The sequence below is a fragment of the Accipiter gentilis genome, chromosome Z (genome assembly GCF_929443795.1).
Source record: "Accipiter gentilis chromosome Z, bAccGen1.1, whole genome shotgun sequence".
NCBI lineage: Eukaryota > Metazoa > Chordata > Aves > Accipitriformes > Accipitridae > Astur > Astur gentilis.
This window is the reverse complement of record NC_064919.1, coordinates 50331649-50345940: the sequence shown is the minus strand read 5'-3', so window position 1 is coordinate 50345940 and position 14292 is coordinate 50331649. Positions and strand designations below refer to the sequence as shown.

At 38.4% G+C, this 14292-nt stretch overlaps 1 protein-coding gene across 1 annotated transcript in view; it reads right to left on the bottom strand.

Moving 5' to 3' along the window:
* Positions 1-14292, bottom strand: part of PIP5K1B (phosphatidylinositol-4-phosphate 5-kinase type 1 beta) — a 102477-nt gene that overhangs the window by 65088 nt on the left and 23097 nt on the right. Inside the window, exons 2-3 of the mRNA XM_049795746.1 lie at positions 8306-8384; positions 7619-7687 (exon numbers count right to left, since the gene is read on the bottom strand). Coding sequence (XP_049651703.1) covers positions 7619-7687 — 69 coding nt within the window. The 5' untranslated portion in view covers positions 8306-8384. The remainder of the gene's footprint in view (positions 1-7618; positions 7688-8305; positions 8385-14292) is intronic.

Genomic DNA, 14292 nt, shown 5'->3' with positions numbered 1-14292 from the left:
AGATGTAATTAGAAATGGTCCCATAGACCTAGAAAAATGAAGGTATGCAGCAAAGAGCAGAAATACCCAGGGTGTATCTCTTCTTTCAGAAAGTTGAAATTATACTGGTCTGTGCCACATTCTTTGGTCATTCTTTGTCTTTGCACCCCAGAGCAATGCCTCAATACAAACTAAGGCAGCACTACATGCTGCTCTATATAGTGTTGGCTGTGCTTTTTAAATTATACAGATCAATAGCTATGCTATTAAAATATAAACAGTAGAACTTATCTTTTTCTGGCATACTATGCTGAATGCTAACATAAATGCTAGATCATTAAACAAGTGCAACTGATAATATTTTATAATTTTCCCCCCCTCTTTATATAATTACTGTTCAGAGTTGGTAAAAGTAGTTTTCTTGTAGTTCTTTGAATAATTCATTCTTCCAGCTCAACTGCTATATCAGAATGATTTTCTGACACAAGCTGAATCTTATCTCCCTTTATTTTCCAAAATTGGATTCAGGTGACTTCATGGCTTTCAATTCATTCTTTGTCCATTTCAAAACATTTATGCCAAAGTTTCAGAAGGCGTCATGAATCCAAGTGCTTTGGTTCTTCTCTCTATCTCTCCAAGAAAAAGAATTTGAGACCTGTAAAGGTGGTAGTAGCCATTGCTCCAGGCAAAGCCAGTGCAGACAGTCATTTCAATATCTTTACAGATGTAAAAAGTGCTCAAAAGTCTGCCATTGAAGACATGGGTCCCAGTGCAGCAAAAACTCCAGTAGCGAAGTTTCAATGTCTGCAAGAATAAGTACCCTATGTGCAGAGATGAGATGCAGGCCATAAGCCAATGCCAAAAGTGATGCAGCAATGCTGCTCATACATGTTTGCAAGGTCTAACAATAGGCAGCTGGCTTTCTTTATCCAAGCAAATTCCCTTTGCTTCTGGGCAAACTGGCTTACTCTTACAATAAGCAGTTTTGAACAGGTTACATAAAGTGCTTGTAATACACTAAGCAGAAGAGCCACAAGATACGTAATAATGAGAAACAGAGTCTAATTGTATACATGTGTGGCAGCCTTCAGATTACAAGTAGAGATTCTGATAATCTACTCACAGGTTTCCACAACGAGTACACTATATATATCTGCTTTGATTTCTGGTATGGTTTTCTTTGACACACTTAATGTGCTTTGACAGACCTGTCTGTGCCCCATTCTTGCCACCATACTAGTATTAAGCATCAGAATGCTACTGAAATCTGTTTTGTCAGGAAGCAGATTTAGGGACTACTGTGTGATGACATCGCAACACAAAAGCTGCATATGTGTCAGCAGCTTCTCACAACAAAGTCTGCAAAGTATCAGGAAGAAATAAAAAAAAGTGGCTGTTGCATACTCTAGACTTCAGTGATAAGACTGTGATGGATATCCAAGAGAAGCTACAGTCTGGTGACTGCCTTTTGTTGCCAGGCTCCCTTCCTACCTTTGCTTAGGATCTTCAAGCATGAAATGGAGCAAATAACTACAGCCTCCCCCCCTCCGTTTCTCTCTGAAAAACCAACCAACCAACCAAACAAACCCCAAACCAAACCAAACAAACCCAACCCAAACAAACGAACCAACCAAAAAAAGCCCACCCTCAAAGACCTGGCCACAGTTTGCATAATTTAAGATTTCTTTGATCTCAAAGTTATTTGAATGGTCTACCTTAAAAGCTGCATTGAATATGTATCTGTGAAGTTTCTCTTCCATTAACTAAGTTCTTTGATTTGAGTGGCTGAAATTTTTTAGGTGATATTCACACTGTAAACTTAGCAACTTCCTGAAATTTACAGATACAAAGAAAAACCAGGAGGAGTTTCAGAGACTGTAACGCTTGTAGCAAATGATGGCAGCTGAACAGCCCAAGAGACCACCTTAAATAACACCATTTTAAAGAGAGGATACGCAAGGGAAGGTTGTGGTTTTCAAAAGAAAACCAAAACCAAACCCAAACAAACAGAAAGTTGTGTTCCATCATCTCTCAAGGACTTTGACTAAAGAATATTAGACAATTAAAAGCCAGAAGAGCATTTATGTCAGATTGCAGTGGCAGAAAAATCCAAAGTTAAAAAAAAACCAAAAAACTTCCCCTCCCCTGCAACCCCAAAACCAGAGCTGAATGAAGAAGCATGATTCATAATAGAAACTGTGCCATTTTCATGGTCTGTTTATGCACTTCAGAGTCTCAAAGGATATTGTAGCAATTCCCCTGTGTCGTGGTTTAACCCCAGCCAGCAGCTAAGCACCACGCAGCCGCTCACTCACTCCCCGCCATCCAGTGGGATGGGGGAGAAAATCAGGAAAAAAGAAGTAAAACTCCTGGGTTGAGATAAGAACAGTTTAATAGAACAGAAAAGAAGAAACTAATAATGATAATGATAACACTAATAAAATGACAACAGTAGTAATAAAAGGATTGGAATGTACAAATGATGCGCAGGGCAATTGCTCACCACCCGCCGACCGACACCCAGTCAGTCCCCGAGCCGCGATTCCCTGCCCCCCACTTCCCAGTTCCTAAACTAGATGGGACGTCCCATGGTATGGAATACACTGTTGGCCAGTCTGGGTCAGGTGCCCTGGCTGTGTCCTGTGCCAACTTCTTGTGCCCTCGCTGGGCATGAGAAGCTGAAAAATCCTTGACTATAGTCTAAACACTACTGAGCAACAACTGAAAACATCAGTGAGTTATCAACATTCTTTGCATACTGAACTCAAACCATAGCACTGTACCAGCTACTAGGAAGACAGTTAACTCTATCCCAGCTGAAACCAGGACACCATGCAAGGCCTCGCACAAGGTTTTAATAATATATTTTCTTGGAAGTCCAAGGTGTTTACATTCATGCAGGTGGCAAGTCAGATTTTCTTCTGCCAGGGAAGTGGGCCAAAACTTGACTATTGTAGGAAACTGAAGAAATGCAGATTTAATTAATTCAGATAAAGGTGTTACCTACCTCTATTTTAGCTGAGCTGAACAAAATCATAAAGAAAATATTGGAAGAATCTAAAGTCCTAGAAATGCAACTGATAGGCCTACAGACTACTTATTATTCTGGAAAGCTTTAACCTGGATGAAGTCAGAGATGCTTTCCTAGAGAAAGTTTGGGTTTACCTAACTGAGGTGAACTTTAAAACAATGAAGAAAGATGTTTGTAATATATGGATAGCTCTTATAACTAATCTACATAGATTCATGACACGTTTGGAACATATTGCTACTGCACAGCAAATATACCAGAGATAAGGAATAAACTTTTCCATTATAAACAAGATTCCTTCTTCCCCCAGGATCAACAAGCAAGTAATACCTTTGGGAACTCTCCTAAGGCCAAACTATGCTAAAGAGTTATAGCCGGCCAAAAGACACTGATGCATACGTACAAGGAAAGGACAAGCACATTTTGAGGATTGTCCATTTTCACCAGTGCACGATTAAGATGCTTTTCTTAGCACAGAGCTTCAAACTTATTTATCACAGCTAACTAGTTGACAGAGATGAGCTGCACTGGATGAGAACATCACCCTCAGCAGTGCACACCTTGACAGTACAAACAGAGTGCAAAAGGCATAATTACAGAACGAAGAGGGAGCGGATTAAGGAGTGTTTAGTTCCCATTCATTCTCCATCTGCTGCAGCAACTGAGTCTCACATCACTAGGTGCAACTGCAATTGCATGTCCTTTCCACACTAGTCAGTCCAGTTCAGCTGCTACTCGAAGCTGTACCTACATCATCTGCTCCAGAGTCTTCAGAAGTAAGAGGGAGTGAACCACAAGGAAAAGAATGTAAAGGTTTTCTACATGCCCCAGCAGAAAACTGTTTTTCTTCAAACAGCTGTTAGAAATAATTTGTTTTCTGATGGAAATGGCTTTTAGTAGGCCATCATTCACCTCTGTACCAATGGGACAGATTATATTGGCTAAGGTAAGCAGTTTCATTTACACTAGATAAAAAACACCTTTATCTCCAAGACAAAAATACTAATTTTTTACCCTTGCTTAAAACAGATTGATTAAAAAAAAATAATCAAGTATCTGCAGTTATTTTCTCTATTTTTTCCCCCAGGTTTCTCTTATAAGATAATGCACAGTTCTCAGTAAGGGATATTTACATTTCCAGATCAAGCAACTAAAACATTGCTTAATATATATTGATTAGTTTGGCTTATTTCCCACTGGATCTGGCACAAGGAAAATGCCTCTAAAGCCAAAACATGTATTTAATTTTCTCTTATGGGTCATTGGATTTTACATCACAAAGCAGATGTTCTCCATGCATCACTTTTCCTGTTTGTATGCAATTTATATATACATATGACTTAAGCTGCACTGACATAATCTTTGCATGCTATTATGAAAGATGAATGGACACAGGTTATAATTAAGTAAAATGCAAAACTGTTTAAAACAAAAAGGTTATTTTGTTTTTTAGATCAGATTCAGGATTGCTCCCCCTCACCCCCCACCCAAGGCAAGGAAAATGTAACCTTTCAGCAGGGCAGTATCAATGCATCCCTTATCCCTAAAGATTTCGTTTTATTTTGGGCATTGTAGACATTCCAGCATGCATCTGAGTATCATGTAGTTTTTGCCACAAAGTGACTGCAGATCCTGAATCAGCAAGCCCCTTTGCAAGTGCTGGGAGAGGATGAAGAGGCACATTAGCATTTTGCTCTGTGAGAAGATAAAGACCCCAAGGAAGATTTTAAAGTGAAGACCAAACCACACAGCTCATGACAATAGCTACTGTTACCAAGTCCTCATGTAGAACCACTGGGTCCCACAACAGGAGACAATGGCAGGATGACCTTAATTCTTCCTTCACTAATCTCTCTGCTTTGCAAGGGTGACCTTTTACCCAGGGTGAGACTGAGACTGAAACTGTCATCACATGTCAGGATGACTATCTCCCAGAATTATCACTAGAAATCCCTTGAATTACCCACATAAAACTTGACATCACAAAACTTTTCTAACGTCTGTGTTTCTGAACTACATGCTAGCTACTGATTCTACTTCCAGCTATACTATTGTTCCATTGAAACCCTCCATGCCCACATCTCATCACACAACTTCTTTGGCTACCAGACCTTTTCAGGGGAGCACATCACCGGTAAGAATATTCCAGGTCAAAGATACGTACCACTACCTCAGGTCCCATGCCACACAGTCCTTCACAAACCTACTCAGTCCCATTTTAACAGCAGTTATACAGCTGCCCTTGTGCTATACATTAGAGGTCAAAGCAGAGCACAGTAAAAACCAGAATTGCCACAATTCAAGCCAAGGTACTGTCCTTTGCTTTTCTAAGCTGAACAGCACAAGCTTCTTCACCTTTATTATGGTTTGGTTTGGGGTTTTTTTTTGAAAAGCGGAAGTGAAGCCTCTGAGCAATGAGTGTGGGTTAGCAAGCATGGTCTGACTTCATAACTGCATGAGTATCTCGCCTAAGTGTTTCCACTGCGATCAACGGCAGTGGTAGATGGGAACAGGAACTGCCTGAGTAGCTGAAAAAGCACCAGCTGAAGAAACAAGCTCTTCCCCAGCCCAGATTTCTGGAGAAAGTGGCACAGGAAGTCACAGGACAGAACTGCAAGTATTTTCCAGCCAGAGAAACCAAGTGCAACAACGCATAACTGGAAAACTGTAAATGCAATACCTGTATAAAAGAGTGAAGAAAAGCTATGTGGACAATAAAAGACAGGCAGTTCTTAACTGTAAACAAGACTTCAACAGAGCAAGATCTCCTTGTGAAAGTTACTTAAAAATATGGAAGTAAATGGGAAATGGCATGATATGCCTCTGTCAAACACAGCTCCTGCCAGGCTCACCCTGTAACCAACTTTCTAGGCATATGCAGTGGATTCCTCTGGACTTCAGTAAAGAATATGAAACAATGTTACACAGAATATCTGAAGAAGGTGAGAATTAACAGGAAGTGTAAGGCTTGCAAGGAATTTGGCTTAAAAGGAGAGATACATTGTTAAAAGTTAAAGCATCAGGCAAAGACATGCTACCAGTAACCCCTGCATGGATAAATTGTGAGGTCAAAATTTATTAATTTTTTTTATTAACATTATCAGAAAAAGCAGGAGCATAATGATATTATTTGGTAATAACACTAAACTATGGGGCATATGCAACACAGGATACTGAACACAGAACAATTGACGGTGTAAGTATAAGAAAAGGAATTAAAGTGGCATAAAAGACAAGTACAGACAACTGGTGGTTCAAGGGAAAGGGCAGAATTTGGAGATGATAGTCACAGTGATCTCCTGATGTGATGTGGTTGTGAATCCTAGGTTTTGTCAGAGATGTGTTTCCAGTAAATACACAGAAGAATTTGTGCCATGGTGAGATGTCTTTACAAGGCTTCCTCTAGAATATTGTGAATTTAAGAGCTGGACAGGAACAGAGAATAGCATGTAGGATGACTGGGGGGAATGGACACTCCTCTGTGGTGGGACTACCAGGATTGGTCTTGTCTAGTCTAGCAATATAAAACTGCAAAAGTGTCCACCTCAGGCACTGAATTTCTTTTCCTTTCTTGTAGTAGATGTCAAAAACAATTTAGACTTCAATATTTTAATGTCATAAGCTGGGAGACTGAACATAACCTATATCTAAAAAGAAAAAAAGCATTTTCTCAAACATTATTTCCTTTCATTTCTGAGAAAATTATCTGGAATGTTAACGTCACCCAGATACTGAAAATGTAGCTGCCAACAAAAGGGGTGGGAAAAGAAATAGTAGCTTATTATTGTCCTTGACTTCACTGGCAGTGCTGTAGGCAACACTCAGAAATGCAGAACCCTAACCCATGTTATATACTGTAGGACCATGTGGATCTCTGTGCTAGACTACAGAAATTAAGAAAAAAAATCACCACTCCTTTGAGGTGATCTGTCAAGAAAATGATCAAATCCGGCAGCTCACAATTTGATTGTGTAAATATGTATAGAAAAATGTGCATTTATAGCTCCCATTAGTTATCAACAGTGCAAGGTGCACCTAAATAATGCTGGTCCCTGACAATCAGTGACAGAAAAACAAAACCAAAACAGTATTAGCTACTGTTACAACACCTAAATAGGCCTCTGCTGCTACCATTGATGCATGCTCCTACATTAAATATGTCCTCTCTTAAACAACATTTCTTTTTTAAAAAACAAAGCAAACAAAAAGTGTACTGTTTGGCAAAGCACTGAGGAGGTGGTAGGTTTGCAGTCCAGACACATCGCATAAACATTCAAAGCGTTTGGGAACTTACTGTACTAAATTTCTGACAACTGTGTTTATGCCCAAAGGTGTATCTGTTGCTAAGACCAAAGAATTTCCATCTATCTGGCAAGAGTGTATACTTCAAAGCTGTACTGAACAAGCTTTCAAATAGTCAGCTCTGCAGTGGGTGGAAATGTCTTATGATTTCACAGAAGGAATAAGGTACTTTCAAAAAAATCCATAGAATGTGTTTTGTTTGTTCTTGTATTTAGTCAGTTCTCCAATATATTTCACTTACAGCAGGTTTGAATTACCAATATGAAGGGAAAAACATGCAATGAAAATGTTGTGAGTCTTATTTACCTTTTTATATGTTTTCTCTTCATTGGGTTTTCCAGAAGTAACATCTCCATTTTCAGTAACAGACGACATCTAACAACAAGAAGCTTAAGTTATAAAAAAAGTAAGTGTTCAGAAAACACTATACAATTTGTTATCCATTTTTTGCTAAATTAAAACTTTTTAGAGGACAGCAAATCACCAAGATCAGTGACATATCTAGGATACTCCTGGAAGGATTTTCCAGGCATACTAAAAGAACAGCACTGCCCAAGGAACATAGTCAGCATATGCTTGATTCTACATGACCTTCTATTTCTTTTTCCCCACACCAGTATGCAGGTTTGCAGGAAGATGTTGCAGTGAAATCTTGCTCTCAGCAGACAGCATGAGATCATCTTGAAAGGTACAATGATGGTCAAAACTATGAAGCTTCTGGGCCAGATATTCAGTGGCATGTCTCACAGGTCCAAGGCCTTTGGCTGCATTGACACACTGTATCTCCTCAAAGGAGCAAGGAGATATTCAACATTGCATCTTATCATGGCTTCAAAGTAATGCTAGATCAAGAACAAACCACTAAGTTAGAGATCACTTGGGTCAGACACTCTTAAGTGTGGCTGCCAAAGTGAATAAAACAAAAAGCTACAAGGACGCGTTTTAAAATCATTCTAGATTTTGCCAACACTTTCACAATGGAGGTATACGTACCCTTACGAACAACAGGACAAGTCATCTGGAGCTGAGAGCAAAGATCAAGCCATTCATGGGAGTTAATGTCTTCTAGAACCTATTAAAAGAAAAATCTGTCTATCACTATGCCATCACAAATTTACATATTGTAAAATAGCTTTAGATTTCTTTTTTCTACTCTTCTTCAGCCCAAGCAAGAATCCAGCCATGAGTGATGCTTTTCAAGAATCAACTCAAATAACTTGGTTACTAATGGGTTATTTAATGTACTTAGAAACTAGCAGTATTACACAGGATAGAATCAGTGCAGTCTAATTTCCCTTTGCCCTAGATATTTCACTACTGTGGTACAAGCAACCCTACAATAAAACATTTATGTAAAGCAGTAGACATACATGCTCTGGAATGTTGTTTAATTACATGCTCTTTTCCAAAATTAAATACTAAACCTTATAATCTCCACACACTTGGGATAGCCCATATTTTAATCCCACCAAAGCCAAAAAGATAAGCAATAGGAGTGATGGTTTAGGGGACTGCACACTGAATAGTTGTAGATAACAAATAAACTCATTTTGGAAGTTTTCCATAATGGTAGTTACTATCAGCATAATTTCCGCGAGTAGTCTTGTTGAGGTCAGCTATTTCATAGTTAAAATGGTTTGACTTAACATATGAGAAAATATTACATAATCAGATATTATCTGTTACCTCTTTAGAATCACGTCTCCCTCCCATCTTCCACATCTGTTTTAAGCCACATCAGTAAAGCTGTTTTTCAATTTAATTTGTCAACCACACAGGAAGGAAGCAAAAAAATCTCATTTGTCTTTAATAAGTACAAATAGCATCTTGTACATAACTAAAAATTGATTTTAAAAAAACCCACAAACTCCCAGGCCTCATTCACTGAATTAAATTTTCTAGTAATGTTAGAAGTATACATAACACAACTAAGAAACCTTTTCATAAAAGGCTTCAAAACCATATTTCCCTCCTCTTCAGAGAAGCAGACTATTAACTGCACCTGAGATTAAAAAAAAAAAAAAAAAAAAAAAAAGACAACAAATAGAACTGGATTTTCTGAGAACAAAACAATGCCTCCTTAGAAAAAAAACTTTTAACATTACAGACCAGTATTTTCCTACTGCAGCTAGATACATTCTTCATTGTAGCCTTCATGCAATTAATGTATCTTCATTACCAATCCCTTTACTTGGATCAATTAGATTAGCATCATCCTACACATCAGATTCCTACATAAAGGCAACAACTCAGTTTTGATCGCTTTTAAAACCGAGTGTAGTTTATCTAGCTTACCTGTATTCACACATTTAATATTAATTAATACTCATCCATGCTTGTAACTCTATCAGTACACAAACACAGACATCAAGAACTTCTGTTAAAACAGCTTTTGTAGGAAAAGAAATGTCATTTTAATCACTAGTAGGACGAAGACTATTTAACCAACTGATCCCTGGGTAAAACTACCAAAAACCCCCAAACTGGTTTTCTCCACACTGCCCCAAGACTATCGATATAATAAGATGCTCTACCACTCCCAAAACTTCCTAAAATATGATCATACATACTCAACAAAAGCCAAATATGAATGCAACATGGGAACTTTCTTTCAATAAGAAGTTAGCTAAAGAAAACACTCATGCCAGACATGGAAGAAAATCCTGCTTGTTCCCAGCATAGTCAAACAAATTATTCAGGAACACTTCATTCATGAGAAAATACACCCCTGTAATACTGTCAAGGATAGGAAAACAGACAATGAGATCCCAAGTTCAGTAACCACCAAGTACGAAAATTCATACACCATGAAGAAGGTAAATTTTTCCTATCTATGCCAGTTTATTTCATTCCTAGAGGCATCTAGAATAGAATTATTCCAGTTCCTAATCTTTTGAGAAACAGAGCACACAGCTCTAACTTAACTGGGTTTGTGTTAAATCTCTTTCAAGATCTTCACTGTGACAACTGTCTCCTATTCCATGCTAACAATTTTTTTGCAAAGCAAGAATTACTTCACGTATTTTCTCCCTGCTCTGCAACTACTGAAATGGTACAGGGTGCCTTCTCACATGCTTTATATCGTGCATAGCAAGAGCTACTGTCTCAGTCCCACTGAGGTTTAACAGTGAAAAGACAGGTCACAACTTACAGTCTTGGACCCACTTCCAGGCTAAGCTATAACTATTTATTTATTTATTACAATAGCAGGAAACCACTGTAGCTAAAGCATTGGATCTCTGCATGTATCTGACAAAGGGCAGGCTCACAATAAAGTAAGACTGGAGTGGGGGGGGTAGAGGAGGAAAACATTCAGTCTCAAAAACACTGCTGGTATTCAGTGAAAGACTGGGCTATAAAAATCTCCTGTTTAGCTTCTTAGATGCCAAAAAATCTACCCGATAACAAATAAGAGAAACATTAAAGTCCAGTAGAAATTTAAAGAGTATATTACGCAAATGCTCTTGAAGTGTCAACATCTTGGTCATGAGCCTTATTCGCAGCAAAATCTAGCTTGACATTTTCAGTTCCTGAGACACAAGTCTACAGCCTTTAATTCCAACTTTCTGCTCAGAACATCTCCTTGTCCTAAATGCAGACTTAAAAGAATCACCCCTACTCAATATATGCTTCAACCTTTCAACAAAAAATCTGTGGTTTACAGTTTAGTTTCTCACAGTGGAATTGTTTAATCGTATCCTTCTTAACTCACATGAACTGCAATTTCCACAATTCTGGGCAAAAAGTTGCATTTCTCCCTAAAGCTACAGCAGCACCTTTTTAATTTGTTTGCCTAGCCAGAAGCCTGCTACATCAGCACTGTGCTGCCCACCATGCAGCCGAAGTTTTGAGAACTGAGGTGACACACAACAAATGCTAGCTTCCTACCCAGCTTCTCTTTTTTGTTTCTGAATTTTTAATTGCATTTTCCTTATAAAACAGAAATTCGCCTTTTACTGACAGCATAAGGCATTAATTTTGCCAGATTATAAGTAACTATCTGTTTTTACACAACCTTAATTGCTTAGGCCCAGCTCACAGGAACAGGTACTGGTACTAACACTTGAATGGCCTTTCAGCTCAATTTCAAGTGAACTTTAGAATTCTCACCTTCAATGAAAGCCAATATCCATGACAAATGCTGTTGTTAGGTTCCTACAGGCCTCACGCATTTATTCATCCAACCAAAAATTAGTTCTGCCTTCTTTGCATTATCAAGAAAACAGTATTCGTTTGAAGAATGCATTTCTTAGCATCTTTAGATCATTTTCTTAAACATATAATTTTTTAACGGTACTGATAAAACATGCTATTTAGGAATCACATTCCAAATACAAGCCATGTAGCTTCTCACTACAACTGCTGCCTTGTCCTGGTGGAGAGTTAAATATATTTTTTTTTAACTAGCTTTTGTGACAGTCATCTCCCCAGGTATACTGCTGGCAGGCTTCTACAGTGGCTAGTACATTCAGAAAGAGAAACCTAATTTCAAAGAAAATGTATTGCTATGTTTTCATTTGGCATAATCTATCATTTTATATATGAGGAGTAAAAGCAAAACAAAATGACACTTAAAATTTTCAGTGGACACAGGGAGAGTACTAGAAGTTAAAGTATACAAGAAGCAATTATGCCTGTCCAAGACCAATAGTATACAAATAAAATAGACTGGTGCACATTTTTAATCTTTAAGAGTCTGAAACACACAACTGGATTTTCAGGAGACACTTTTTTTTGGGGGGGGGGGGTGTAAGTGAATACATTGGGATGGAATACACAAGTTTGGAATTAATCCAGAAATTTGGTTCTGATACTTCTGTGCTTTTCAGATAACCAGTTTATTACAGATAGCCACTTTCTAATCCTTAAACAGTTCTCTTCCTCCAGGAACACAAAAACTCCTCAGAATGGGGCAGCTGACTCCTCAGAAAACACACAGAATCTCATCTTAAATTCATACCAAGGATATTAAGTCAGCACCAGACAAAAAATGGAGATGATCAGAATAATAATTTTATCTGTCCTAAGTAACTGGAAGTTTTCAACACAGGATTGCATTCTTGCCAATGGCAGTTGGTCAGCACAACATGTAAAGATATTGCCAGGTATTTCTAATTCTATAAATAGCATTTATAGTGTATTCCATTAAAAAGAGTCATCAAGTTAAATTCCTTGGTAGCCCTTGTCACTCCTCTGTTATGACTTTAAAGCAGCATCTTTTAATACAACTATGAAAATCACAGCTATTTCATTTATTGCAAAACTCACTTTTACTGGTAAGATTTGCCCAGTCATACTTTCCCTTGTGGTAGTTGTGAAAGTAGCTTGACAAATCAGTTCCTCAATTCACTAAAGGACTTGCAGATCTATACAGCAACACACTTCCAATAAACCACTTGGGGGACAGAATCATACACTGCCAGATTTCAGCTCCAGTGTGAAACTGGAAATCTTTGTTACACAGTGATGTTGGATGGGAAAAAGCTTCTAAACCAAAAATGTTCTACAGCAGAGGTGATATAGAGAACGAACTGCTTATTGCTTAATGATCTCTCTCTGTAACTTTACATACCAAGGACTGGTGTTTGTCAAGGATTAAGCCTGTCAGAGACTGGTACTTGTCAAAGACTGATATGTCAAACAGAGGGAGCCATGAGTAATCGCAAAACTTAAGTAAATGTTTGATGAATTTACGATCTTGTTGAGAGGGCACAAGCAGAGGCCTTGCTTGAATAGATAGGGCTGGAAAAGATAAGAACTCCTGCCTTTGTTCTCATCCTTGTAGATAATTTAGCTTAAACCAGCCATATGGTTTTACATCACTAATGAAAACTTAGATAATAAGAGCACTAACAAGCATTTTTTAGGGACTAACATGCATTCTTTAGGATAAGATGTATCAAAACATGTAAAGGACCATACTGCGCAGAATCACCTGAGGAGGGTCAAGTAGTGGACAACTGAGGAAGACTAAGGAAGACCACCAGAGGACTCCTGAAGACCACTAGAGACCTTCAATGCACCTGTGTAAAGGACATTTGCATATGCTAATAGTTTCCTGAAAAACTAATGAATATGCATAATATTTCTTGGAAATCTAGTGAATATGTATGTAGAGCATATACTTAACCTGCACAATTAGACCTGATGGTGTGCAAGTTAGGATGAGAGATCCCCCTTGCAGCCAGTGCTGTAATAAACATACCTGCTTTCTAACTCTCTGTGAGTTGTAGAGTTTGTTTCTGTGCATCAGAGGAAATCCATCAACACACACTCATTGATGAAAAACTACTCTCTAAATACTTGTCCTCTTGCGATCCCCTCCCTTCCCACTTCAAGTGCCCCAAAACCATTAATGGTATTCTTGCAGCTACTGGAGAGTAGCTCCAAGATCAAAAGGTACTAATAAAGCTAACTCCCCTACTTTCTTGGGATGATCAAGACTGGACCTCACACCTTCTTAGGCACTGAACAAACTTCTCTTGCAGATGACGCATTTATAAAGTCTCCCTCCCATCTGGATTCTCTGCCACCTAGTACGATACGTACAGCAGCACCGGTTTTCCCAATTAGATGCCAACTCGCCTTGTCTATTTTTTCATGAAACTTGCTGGTACTCTGGACCACTGTCAAATTTAGTTGACAGATTTAGGTCAACCAAAACTGGCAATAGCTTTCCTCTTCCCTCTCCAGTAGAATTTGAACAGTAGGATTATTTATAAAGGAAGGGGATTGGGACACACAAAACATCCTCAGACACATATATAAATTGCACACATACATCTTGTTTCCATAGGAAATCAAGTTAAAAATAACAGCATACTTCTGGGTGTCCCTGGGAACAGGAACTGAAGAAGGGACCTCAAAGGTTTTTTGCATTGCATTATTTTCAGAATGCTCAGGAGGCAGTTGAATTTTTAACATCAGGCGAAAAGTATGACCTAAATTGATTTTATTATATCTTAGCTTCTTTACAGAGC